The 12,580-nt window shown below is 42.0% G+C and overlaps 1 protein-coding gene across 1 annotated transcript in view; it reads right to left on the reverse strand.

The window, feature by feature from the left end:
• Window positions 1-159: 159 nt before the first annotated feature.
• Window positions 160-12,580, reverse strand: part of LOC141441889 (prolow-density lipoprotein receptor-related protein 1-like) — a 106,476-nt gene continuing 94,055 nt past the window's right edge. The window contains exons 45-55 of the mRNA XM_074106781.1: window positions 11,228-11,379; window positions 10,581-10,680; window positions 9,164-9,332; window positions 8,498-8,600; window positions 8,031-8,161; window positions 6,074-6,272; window positions 5,028-5,232; window positions 3,828-4,014; window positions 2,833-3,090; window positions 1,779-1,920; window positions 160-406 (exon numbers count right to left, since the gene is read on the reverse strand). Of these exons, the coding sequence (XP_073962882.1) occupies window positions 160-406; window positions 1,779-1,920; window positions 2,833-3,090; window positions 3,828-4,014; window positions 5,028-5,232; window positions 6,074-6,272; window positions 8,031-8,161; window positions 8,498-8,600; window positions 9,164-9,332; window positions 10,581-10,680; window positions 11,228-11,379 (1,893 nt within the window). The remainder of the gene's footprint in view (window positions 407-1,778; window positions 1,921-2,832; window positions 3,091-3,827; window positions 4,015-5,027; window positions 5,233-6,073; window positions 6,273-8,030; window positions 8,162-8,497; window positions 8,601-9,163; window positions 9,333-10,580; window positions 10,681-11,227; window positions 11,380-12,580) is intronic.

A 12,580-nucleotide genomic window follows, 5' to 3' on the forward strand; every position in this document is an offset into this window, starting at 1 on the left:
GTGTGCGGTCAGTCTGCCGGTGTAATGTTACTGACCGGGGCTGCAGCCGGCCTCGTCCGCCCCGTCGGGGCAGTCGGGCGCGCCGTCGCAGCGCCACTGCGGCAGGTAGCAGCCGCCGCCCGCGCCGCACGGCAGCGCGCCGGCGCCCAGCGTGTGCGGTCAGTCTGCCGGTGTAATGTTACTGACCGGGGCTGCAGCCGGCCTCGTCCGCCCGTCGGGGCAGTCGGGCGCGCCGTCGCAGCGCCACTGCGGCAGGTAGCAGCCGCCGCCCGCGCCGCACGGCAGCGCGCCGGCGCCCAGCTCCGCGCACCCATTGCGCGCGCAGCCCGCCTCGTCCGACCCGTCCGCGCACTCCGCCAGACCCGAGCAGCGCGCTGACAGCGGCACGCAGGTACCGTCGTCGCATCTGGTCACACAAATAGTAACAGCTATATTTATAAAAAAATCCTTAATTGAGGTTTGATCGGTCTGTTACTTAGCAGACTGATTAAGCTTGTTAGACGGTGGTCAAGAAGTATGATAAACGCTTGCTAGCAGTCTGCTAGTTGTTGAGCTGCTGATAGACGGATTAGACGCGTTATGTTGGCTATCTTGACAAATCAAAGACAAAAAATGGCGTAATCGATAATTAAAAAAAAAATTGACAGCAGTGACAGCAAATTACCAGGAAAAAATTTAAAAGCGAGATGTTTGTTTTCCCGCCATTTCCGATCCGCATGTTTATGTTGTACCTAAGTGCAAAAAGCCGTAATTATGTTAATCATCCTAATTTTATTTTTTTCATATTTATTGTTAGTAAAGTAGCAGTAATAAATACCTAATTTAGAGGATTTTTAAATACAATTTTTAATCTCTGCGTAACCAGGAAGGGTTCACTAAAAATATCCTTCGGTATGGTTTTTTGCTCTTGTCAAAGTCAGCTGTTCAAACTTGTGGCGGCCATTTTGTGACTTAGCAGGGAGATAAAGGAGGGTCTACGGTCCTCTAACTTTAGCAGAGCCTTGATCGACTGATTAGCGCTAACAGACGTTTATGAATCATGTTTTTTCGCATTTCACGATGACGAATGCCGTGGTTCTTATTACAATGACATTAATGTCTTATTTTGTCAAAATCACGCGTCTTCGTGGATGGCACTAGGTATATGAAAAAGAAGCCTTTCACAGCGACTGAACACTCGATAGACTATTAGAAAAATATTTACAAGTAATGCTGAAAGATTTTTTGAAATCGGTCCAGTAGTTTTTGATTTAATTCATTAGAAACATCCAAACATACAAAAACACAAATCTTTCCTCTTTTAAGTAGTACAAGTATAATGTGTTTCAGAATTGTGCGGAATATTTAACTGCAGTCGAACGTACATAGGCCAAGCCGACTCCTGAGCCTAATCTATTTACAGGAGTTTAGGTTAGATGGTTAATGACAAGAAGTCCTAGATAACGCTAAAATAAGAACGACCGAGGCGATTGCTGAATGACAAATGATTTGATCAAGGCTTGCGCAGCATCCGTTAATGCAGATGATCTATGTGCCCAACGGTGCTGGCTGAAAATCAGCGCTGGGGTGTTTATTATTAACGCTTCAGCATTATGCTGAGCCAGTGTCCGATTCACAACCGCAATGACACATACTTTCCTATGTGTTGTCTTTTTGTACTTAATACTATTGTTGTGTCTTGTGTTGTGAATAAATCTATTTTCTTTCTTTCTTTAGATGAATAAATATGAATAAACCAAAATAAAACTAGATCGACTGTTAAGGACGAGGTCACTCACCTGAACTGAGTGTCGGGACAGTCGCAGACGGTCTCGTCGCTGCCGTCGTCGCAGTCGTCGACGCCGTCGCACAGCGCGCCGGCGCGCACGCAGCGCCCGCCCGCGCCGCACGACACCGTGTCCGCGGGGCACGACCGCGACGCTAGAACAATACACGAGTTAACACCATTTTACTATTCTACATGGAATAGTGTGCATACGTATCGTGTACGTATTCCTGTGCGTTTCAACGCTCGAGGAAAACAAAACCGCAACTATACGCGCGTACAGGCGCTTCCAAAAACTAGCTTATACGCGCAAATATAACGCTAGTCTGAAATCACCTTTTTAGAACTTTTCCTAAAACCACGGTTTTAGGATATCAAGCATGAATATGATGAGCCCTTTTTGTAAAATAATTAATTAATTCAGTCGTTACTTCGCTGAGGTCAAATTTTGTTTAAATAAATGAAATTCCATTGTTGTTTAGTTATAAGCATAAAAAATGTAAAAACCCCAATATAAAAAAGGCACAACACTATATACACCAAATTAATTAATTTGCATTTGCAATTTGTGCTTTTACATTATTTAAGATTAATCTTAGTCCGCATACGCGTTCATTTCGCAACTAACGTTTGGCAACCTGATTCGTTTCGCAACTTTTCATTTCGCAAACTCTAACCCCCTTATTCATAAAACTTAACAAGCCAATGTTAACTAACAAATGCTTTGTCCCTTTCTAACAAATACAAATGTCGAAGTGACAGAAAAGGACAAACGAATTTTAGCGGCATTTTAACTAAAATAGGTTTGATTGTCGTTTATGAATAAGGGGGTAAAACTGTGAATGTTTCAGGATTTATTTCAGGGCCATCGTGTAGAACCCTTTAGGCTAGGTGAGGTTAGTTTAAAAAAAATCCTGAAATATTTACAGTTTCAGAAATATTAAACAGTTGCGAAATGTGCAACGAAATTAAAAGTTGCGAAATGATTCAGGTTGCCAAACGTTAGTTTCGAAACACTAGTGAACCGTCTGCAATAGCTGTGAGTGGGTGTGAGTGCAATAACTTACTGCAGTAATACAAGTCCTCGTCGCTCGCGTCTCCCGGGCCACAGTTGGGTATGCCGTCGCACACCAACTCCTCGGGTATACACTCGCCCTCGGCGCAGGCGAACTGGCCGTCGGGGCAGTGCGTGTTGACGGGCCGGCAGGAGCTCCGGTCCGGGCTCAGTTCCCGGCCGGCGGTGCACGAGCAGACTACGCCGCCGGATGATTTGGTGCAGATTTCGGCGCAGCCGCCGTTAAGGGTCGCGCAAGGATCGGGGGAGCCTATAGACATATCGATAGGTTCAACCAATTTTTTTTCACTTTGAGCCTCCATCCATCCATCCCAGCCTATATACGTCCCACTGCTGGGCACAGGCCTCCTCTCAGAACAAGAGGGCTTGGGCCATAGTTCCCACGCGGGCCCAGTGCGGTTTGGGAACGTCACACGCACCATTGAATTGCTTCGCAGGTTTATGTAGGTTTCCTCACGGTGTTTTCCTTCACCGCAAAGCTCGTGATAAATTTCAAATGTAATTCCGCACATGAATTTCGAAAAAGGCAACGCATAAACATACTTTAATACATAATAAACATTCAAGACCCGAGAACAAACATTCGTATTATTCATTCAAATATCTGTCCCGGCCGGGAATCGAACCCGGGACCTCAAGCTTCGTAGTCAGGTTCTTTAACCATTTGGCCATCCGGTCGTCACCAGAGAATTCAGCAGAGGTTTTCCAAAAAGTCTTTTGTTTATGTTTAGAACCCCCAACGCAAAAAGAGGGGTGTTAACTTATAAGTTTGACCGCTATGCGTGTCTGTGTGTCTATTTGTGGCACCTCAGCTCTTAAACGGGTGGACCGATTTGAATGCGGTTGTTTTTATTTGAAAGCAGGTGTTCTAGCCATGGTTAAGAACCAGAAATAAGACATGTTTTATCAAAATTGGTTAAGCCGTTTTTGAGATATTGAACTTTGAAGTGTCAACTTTTTGTTGGTTAGGTTATAGAATGTACTGACAGGTCTGGTGGGTGGGCGTGACGCAGACGAGCCCCATGGGGCGCGGCAGGTCCTTGCGCAGTGCGCGCGCGCCGCCGCCGCGCCCGTCCGCGCGCAGCACGCCGCGCCCCACCCAGTCCGACCAGAACACCCACCCGCGGCACGCGGCCACGTCGAACGGGTGCTCCGCGCCGGACCGCACCACGATCTAAAACAATACAATACTAATAATTACAACTAGAGTTTACCCGCGGCTTTGCATGCGTAAACTATTCTATCTGGTAGTTACAAATGAAATTCCGGGATATTGCAAAATTTCCCTGGGAATTCCCATAATTTATATCGTGGATTTTATTGACGTTTGACGTTTCATGAGTCTAACTCCGGCGTTTGAAATGTTAAGATTTTATCCCTTTAAGATTACTTCTTTCTACACATTTTGAAGGTTGCTTGGAAGAATCAGGCATTACTTTGCGGAGGTCCATATCAATGAACTAAAAACAAATACACGTAACTAGCAATATACACAGGATGTCCCGTAAGTAGTATGGCAAACTTAAATGAGAGATAGGTGAAAAGATCATCTACCAAATATCTAGACCTTAGTAAGTTTACTGTTTTGAGAAATTCCGATTTTTCAGAATTTTTGAAAAATGAATACCCCACTAAGATTTCAAATTGTGATATTCGGAATTGATTGTTTTTGCGTTTAATTTTATTAAAAAAATCATGAATAGTTGTGTTAATAAGATGCAAAAAATCATTTTGAAAAATATTGCAGTTTTTATTTTTCTTGATTTCAATTTAAGTTTTGCCTCTTTTGAAATTTGGTTAAGATTTGATTTATCAGTAGAAAAAAAATTACATGTCCACTGTTTAGCTTACTAGCTTAAAAACGCGTCCATACATTCAAAAATGATAAATATCTTATCTTTATCATAAAAACATTGTCAGGAATAAAATATGTGCACCATGCAATAAGTAAACTAAAAATCGCGTTAAGTTAGTACTGCCACCTTATCTAAGTTAAGGCGCGAACTGGATCAGAATGCACGCTGGTTTTATTCAGCAGCTATGCAAAATCAAATAAATAAAACAAAACCTGATTTCGCACGTTTAATTTCACTTTTAGCAAACAATGATAAAATGCTCCTCCCTATTCTCCTCATTCCGGGGGCATATGTGAAGCTAGTGTAAAAGCCACATGTTTAAGCTACTCACGTGTCTATGCGACCCATCGAGCAGACAGCGTTCAATCTTGTCCAGCCTCGCGTCTGCCCAGAAAAGCATTCTCGTTGTATGCTCGATGGCCAATCCGTTTGGCATTAGGATGTCTTTGGAGATAATGGTTTGCAGTTCACGTCCGCTGCTGTATGCGCGCTGAATGCGAGGGTTGGAGTCATTCCAATTGGTCCAATACAGTCGCCTGTAAGAAAACTGTCAAGTTAGAACCTATGCACTGGTACACTTGTTCTGGTATAGTAGGAAATTTTATTTAGAGGGGCAGTAGTACACCGTGTTATTTTTAGGCTTTATATGAGTACTACTACTGTGCAAATATATCAACAATCTACGTCATAATCAAGGAGGGGAATTTTCATAGCAAAATCAAATGTCAAGAGGGATTGACCATTGTGTTTTATCGACTGTCGATGTTTAATTGTCAGGTAGCACGATATGTTTTAGGTAATGAAATTAGACCTTTGTCCCGCCATTTGCCTTTGTGGTACCAAAAAAAATTATTCTGTGTGTTTGTTACAATTTAAACATAAAACCGAAACGGAAATGTTAAACAGTGTAACTGACGATAGACTAGCCTTCATTCAAAATAACAGAATCGAAATCTATATTTGTACTAATTATATTTTCTTCATCTTGTCTGTAGTAACAAAGAATTGTCATTATTTTCTCTACATTGCCACCCCGTGTGGCCCGAAATGAACAGTCGTGGTGCAAACGTTCTAGAGTGGAAGCTATGGGGGGAAAAGCGACCTCAGGGTAGACCACAAGTGCGGTGGAAGACGATGTCAGAAAGGTTGCTGGCTCAAATTGGATTCAAAGAGCTCAATGTCGCGACGAATGGAAAAAATTAAAGAGGCCTACACAGAGAAGGTTGGGAAGGGCTGAGGAAGAAGAGAATAATGATAATTCTATGACAATCGAGTTGTCACGGTACCACGTCACTTGTTCAAAGATATCCAATCGTCGAATGTTTTTTTTTCTGTAAATTTTTTCTTCCTTTCTATTCTTCCAGAAGCAATACTCACGATTCGCAAGGGTCAACGTCTATCCCTCTCGGGCGGTCGCCCGGCGCCAGCTGTATCACGGTCTGGACGAGCCGCGACGCGTTGTGCGCATGCGCGTCCAACGAGGGCACGTGCGCGCGCCGGATGGACGCGCTGTTGCACGTCCAGTATAACGTCTTAGTGCGGGATTCGAACACCATGCCTTCTACTGCGCCTAGTTCTATAAAAATAATTTCAATTTAGTTCCTGCTAATTTTATAAAGGCGAAAGAGTGTGTATTTGTTGTGCTTTCACGCAATAACTGCTAGACGGGTTGGATGAAATTTGGTATGAAGATAGCTGGATCTCTGGTGTAACAGTCTGGTGTTCAGATATTCCTACGGGGTGGGGAAACAATCTGAAATCTCAACCGATACGTCCCTACATTTCACAACTACAAGTTACAATTTACAAGCGGTAGTCTCTTTTCAATGCATACTGTTAAACAGAGACTACCGCTTGTAAATTGTAACTTGTAGCTTCGTGAAATAGGGCATAGGATGTTATATTGAGCACAACGGGAATCCACGGAAATTACTTTTAAGATGACCCATACACATCGCGCGAAAGACTTGTACCCTATCAGTACAAAATTCGGTAGTTGGAGGATCACTCTGCGTGATAACTAAAACAGAACTAATGTACTTTCCCATAAAAATGTGAACTTAGCGTATCCTTCACAATTAAGATATTAGCAAGTATTTGCGCAAAGTGATATTGGTAGCTCGACGTGTGAGTGTGACAATCACAAAATGGTCAACCTATTTTTAAATATTATAGAATGCGTTATATAATTAGCTTCATTTTTATGTACATTTATTAGAAAAAATTACTCCTAGACACAAAGTTATGCTCAATTGATTCAGCAAAACCGCAGGCAGACAGGCTTCACAGACTTACTGCAGTTAGTGTTTCCAATCAGAGTATTAGACTGATTAAACGCGTAATATAAAAAAACACAGTTTTATTTTACATTTTCTTAATGTAATTCCATATTTTTTAAAAATTGGTAAAATTATGTTAAAATTCGAAAAATCCGGATAATCCGGATTTGTACGTGTTGATATTCATAAAATCCGGATTTGAAAAAGACCGGATTTTGCAATCCCTAATTGAGAATTCACATGGGACTTTATTACAATTTCAGAATTCCAATTCGACTGCTTATTTCTAAAGAGGGAAGGCGCAGCGAGAAGCTATTGCTAAATAACTTGTAGTTAGTATAATTACAGTAACTAACCCCCTGCTTCACTATCCATTGTTTCAATTTATTTGACAGATAAATGTGATGCCGTCTCTGTTTGTTTTGTTCGAATAGACGGAGACGGCATCACATTTATCCGTCAGTTAAAATTAGTCAATGGGTGGTGAAACAACCCCTAAGGGTGCCCCCACATGCAGTTGCTAGTCGCTCGTTTGCAGCGATAAATCTGGTCACGTGACCCCATTTTGAAGGTGATTTTGAACTTCCCGAGACTCAAAAATGAAGCGTCAAGTCGCCGCGTCGAGCAGCAGCGACAAGATGGCTCCTTGCAGGAATGGTCTTGATCTTGGAAGCTGATTTCTTAATCTCATTTAGTAGCAGTCGTGGCAGTGGTACAAATAAAAGAAATTGGAGTGGATGAAAAAAAAATAACACTGTTTTTGCCGAAATTGAAGACGTTTCTTTTCCAGCGATAAAGCTCAACATTTTCAGCTTTATCGCTAAATAATGTCACGTGACCAGATTTATCGCTTCAAACGAGCGACTAACGACTGCATGTGGTCCCAACTTAAGTATGTTTGACAGGCAAAGCATCCGCCACAAATTACGGTTACTGTTAAAAAAGTTACGATTCTTTGAGAGTGGTGCGTAGTCGAGGTGATACAAGGTCTAAGCTAACTTAACTGGACTTATAACCGTATATTGTGACCCTTATATCAAACGTAGGTAACTCACGAGTCAGCAGGGTCTTGTGGTCGGATCCGTCGAAGTGGACGCTGCCGATGGCGCCCCGTTGGATGTCCGAGTAGAACAGACGCGACTCCTCGTACCAATACGCCAGGCTGATGGCTATCCGGATCAGGTCTCTGTCAATACACAAAGGTCCTAAATACTGAGTAGCCAATAGAAAACAGAGATAGTTTTTGTTAAAAATTACTTTGCTTACATTGTCATCCAAACTAGTTTTTCATATCAAATTTCAATTCGATGTCATAACCGTTGACGAGTTTCTGCGGAAACGATCCTGGACTACCAGATTAAAATATTGTCACCGGAATTAAAAAAGTATACCAAATTTCACGTCAATTTGACCACTGGCAGCGAGTGACTTTTATAATTACACACAGGGAACAGGACAAATGAAAGTAAATAAAAACTTGGATACAGCTAGACTGAAATATAAAGATAAACGTGTCACTTACTTGTTCTGAATAGGTGGATACGGTGAGTTCAAATCCTTTTCGTCCTCTAGATGGATGCTGTCGATTTTGGTCACTCGCGAGTACATCAAGAATGATTTGTACGCTGTAAAAATACAACCAAATTGAGAATGTCCTCCTGTTTTTAAAGTCGGTTAAAAAAAACACGTGGCATCACATAGAATTCTAAAGATGTTGATATTCGAAGTGAGTGAAATGATAAAACGAGTTGACTGCGAATTCGACTCGACAAATGACTTCATTTCGTCATTTCATTGACGTGCTTCAGGGATTTTATTAAATCACTAAACAATTATTAAATCTGGTGAAATAGAAAAAAAGAGTTATCTTTTTTAGCTGATTTCATCATATCACTAAATATACCGAGCGGCAAAAAAATCTGGCCCTCCAATGCAGTTACGTAATTTTGTACGTAGAGTGGGTCAAAATGTGTGCCACTGAGTAGAGATTCAGGAATTTTACCAAATAACTGGACTAGGCACATGATAAGATGTATTCACCATTTTAACATACTGCGTGATGTGTTCAAATCTCTGTTTTGGCCATTTCCCTGCGACATATTATAGATAGATCAGTTTTATTTTAGATTTTGTGGTGTTTGACACTTGTTTGATATGCACTTGGCTGTGTGTGTGTGTAGGTACTCACGCGCGCAGCTGTGTGAGTCAGCGGCGAGGTCGCCGTGCGGGCAGACGCAGCGCGCGCGGCCGCCGTCCCACAGGCAGAGCGCCTCGCAGCCGCCGTTGGCCGCGCCGCACGGGTTGCGCGCCAGACCCGACGACGCCGGCGGTTGGCTTTGGGCGGCGCGGGACCATATCTACACGATACACGACCAAAATTACACGCAAGGCCAAAAGTATGGAAACAATGTTGTTCTTCTTAACATTTATTTAATTTTTCCATTGTTATTTTTGTGTATTGGTAACGCAAAACTTACTTTAGGTAGCTTTAAAAGATTACGCACCTGATTTCAAATAAAAAAACCGCATTCAAATCGGTCCACCCGTTTAAGAGCTAACGGTGCCACTAACAGACACACATACACACTTACAGCCTTATTCATAAAAAAACCTTAATTGAGGTTTGATCGGTCTGTTACTTAGCAGACTGATTAAGCTTAATAGACGGTTGTCAAGAAGTATGATTCATAAACACTTGCTAGCAGTCTGCTAGTTGTTGAGCTGCTGATAGACGGATTAGACGCGTTATGTTGGCTACCTTGACAAATCAAAGACAAAAAATGGCCTAATCGATAATTTAAAAAAAAAATTGACAGCAGTGACAGCAAATTACCAGGAAAAAAAATAAAAAGCGAGATGTTTGTTTTCCCGCCATTTCCGATCCGCATGTTTATGTTGTGCAAAAAGCCATATAATTATGTTAATCATCCTTATTTTTTTTTCATATTTATTGTTAATTTATTGTTGCTAATTTAGAGGATTTTTAAATACAAATTCTTGAAAATAAATTTTCCTGTTTTTTTTTTAATCTGCGTAGCCCTGCCTTCACTATAAATATCTTCGGTACCTATGGTTTTTTGCTCTAGTCAAAATCAGCTGTTCAACCTTGTGGCGGCCATTTTGTGACTTAGCAGAGAGATAAAGGAGGGTCTACGGTCCTCTAACTTTAGCAGAGCCTTGATCGACTGATTAGCGCTAACAGACGTTTATGAATCATGTTTTTTAGCATCGGGCCTTCAAGGAGCCTTCAAGGAGGCTCTAACTTTTTATGAATAAGGCTGTTAGGTGTTAAAAGTTTGAGTGCTATCAGTCAAACTAATAACACCCTTCTTTTTGCGTCGCGGGTTAAAAATACGAATGTTGAATTTACAATTTTATTAAAGAGAATATTAGTTATTTACTTGTAAATGTTCTATTCTCATTTTTTACTCTTTTGTTTTCGAATCACAAATAAAATAAAATCTTGCTTTTATACTTCAGGCCTGGGGCGTAATTACTATTTAGAAACCTGACGCCGTATTGTCTAAAACGCTAATTTAAAATATCTATTCATTTAAAGTAAGAACAAATGATACAACAAAAGCACGTAAAATATCTAAACTTACGAATAGATCTTTCAGACTGTCGCCGGCATTGTCAAGCAGTATCTTATAGTCGCTGAGGTTAGTGAGCGGCGCTGACAGTATGCTGCCGCGGTTCAGCATCCTGCGGTCAAATACGATACGTCATAATGTCATCATCAGGTCAATTCGCAAAGCAGTTTAATAAAAAACATGACGATTTCAAAAATTATATCGAGGTGTTTGTTTATTTACGTTGCATGCAAAACATCCTGGCAGAATTAAATATCTGTAAATATTGTGGTTGATATTTCAGGATTTTACATTTTATTTTTATTCCGTGGAAATACAGGAATAAAAAGATCCAGCTATCTACATACCAAATTTCATTGAAATCTTGACTACTCTAGGGCGGTTTCAGAGTAGCGTTTTATTTGCGCGTATATGCTTGTTTTTGAAAGCGCGTGTACGCGTGCGGTTTTGTTTTCTTCGAGCGTTGAACACACAGGAATACGCCCGTACAAGCGCGTTCTGTTTAAGGTGTGTAAGCGCGTATGCCAAAAACGACCGTATACGTACAGAAAAGAACGCTAGTCTGAAACCGTGCTTAGTATTCGTTGGCGATTGAGCATACTTATACATGTAGTGAGCCAGTCAGTCCACCACTAACACACCCGCGTGTATACACTCACGTGTCTATCCAGTACAGCGTCCGGTTGTGTATGGCGAGCGCGGCGGGGTGGCGCAGTGCGGAGTGTCGCGCGACGGCGGCCTGTGAACGCCCGTCGTAGCGCATGCGCCATATGCTCGGGTCCCATGTGTCAGCCCAGTATATCATTTCGTTCTATGGGAAAAAAAACGCTGTTGTTTTTCCTTAGGAAGTCTAAACACGCATCGTTACAATCACAGTACAGAGAAAAGGAACAGTAGGTATAATGTCTTCATAAGCGGCTGGAACGCGAGTTATACGTACGCGCCACGAATTCTCAGCATACCTCGGCAACCATCAGTCGCGAGTGCTCCGCGGTTACCTACGGTCGGCGCGGGACTCATGTGTATTTATTACGTACCTTAATTATGTCACGACGTTATTTATAAACAGCATTGTTCGGTGTACGGGTGTTTAAATGTATCTAAATAAAACCGTTTAAAAACATAACGTTTTGTGGTTTATTAAAATAACGTAAAATGCATTTTTGGTAAACACTACTTAGTCCATTCCTTCCCTAATTTCCTAAAGCTCCTAATGCTTTCCCTACTTCTTATGTGACATTATCAAATACGTAACTGAAGAGTGACAGTTAGTAGGCAGTCCTATCGCGCGTTTGTGTACCGCGGCGTAGGTAATTACTAGCTTTCTCCCGCGGCTTCGCCCGCGTGGAATTCGGTTATCGCGCGCTGTTCCCTCGGGAACTGTGCGTTGTTCCGGAATAAAAAGTAGCCTGTGTCACTCTCTGGCCCATAAACTATCTCCATGCTAAAAATCACGTCGATCCGTCGCTCCGTTTCGATGTGAAAGACGGACAAACACACACACTTTCGCATTTATAATATTAGTATGGATATCAAGGACGCAGCCGAGACGTCATACTGTTCCTTTTTTCTGTACTGTGTCACAATGGAGATGGTCCTGTTAGAAAAACAAAACTACTATGTAGTGGATCAAACCACTGCTTGTGAGTTATGGCGTGCATTGAGCGGGCAGCAGGGTGACAGCGTTAGTGCTGGTGGTGCGCTGCTGCAAGCAAACTACCAACTGCCTACCCTAGAATCGACCCTATGCAAGGCAATGCTTGTGAGCCAAACCGTTATTTACGAATACACCCAGATCGCTGTTATTAAGCAGGGTGGCCATAAGGTTTGCTGTGTTTTCTCGTTTTATAGCATTGCTAATACTTTGACCGAGGAAATACCCAGTCTTACAAGATGTAAAGCAAACTAAAAAATATGAAATGAAATGAAAAATGAAAAGTTTTATTGATGTAGAAACTGTGTAACATGAAATACAGTGTCAGCGGGCCCCAAACTAGGCAGGGCCTGTATCT

This window comes from Choristoneura fumiferana, chromosome 24 (genome assembly GCF_025370935.1).
Source record: "Choristoneura fumiferana chromosome 24, NRCan_CFum_1, whole genome shotgun sequence".
In the NCBI taxonomy this organism is placed as follows: domain Eukaryota; kingdom Metazoa; phylum Arthropoda; class Insecta; order Lepidoptera; family Tortricidae; genus Choristoneura; species Choristoneura fumiferana.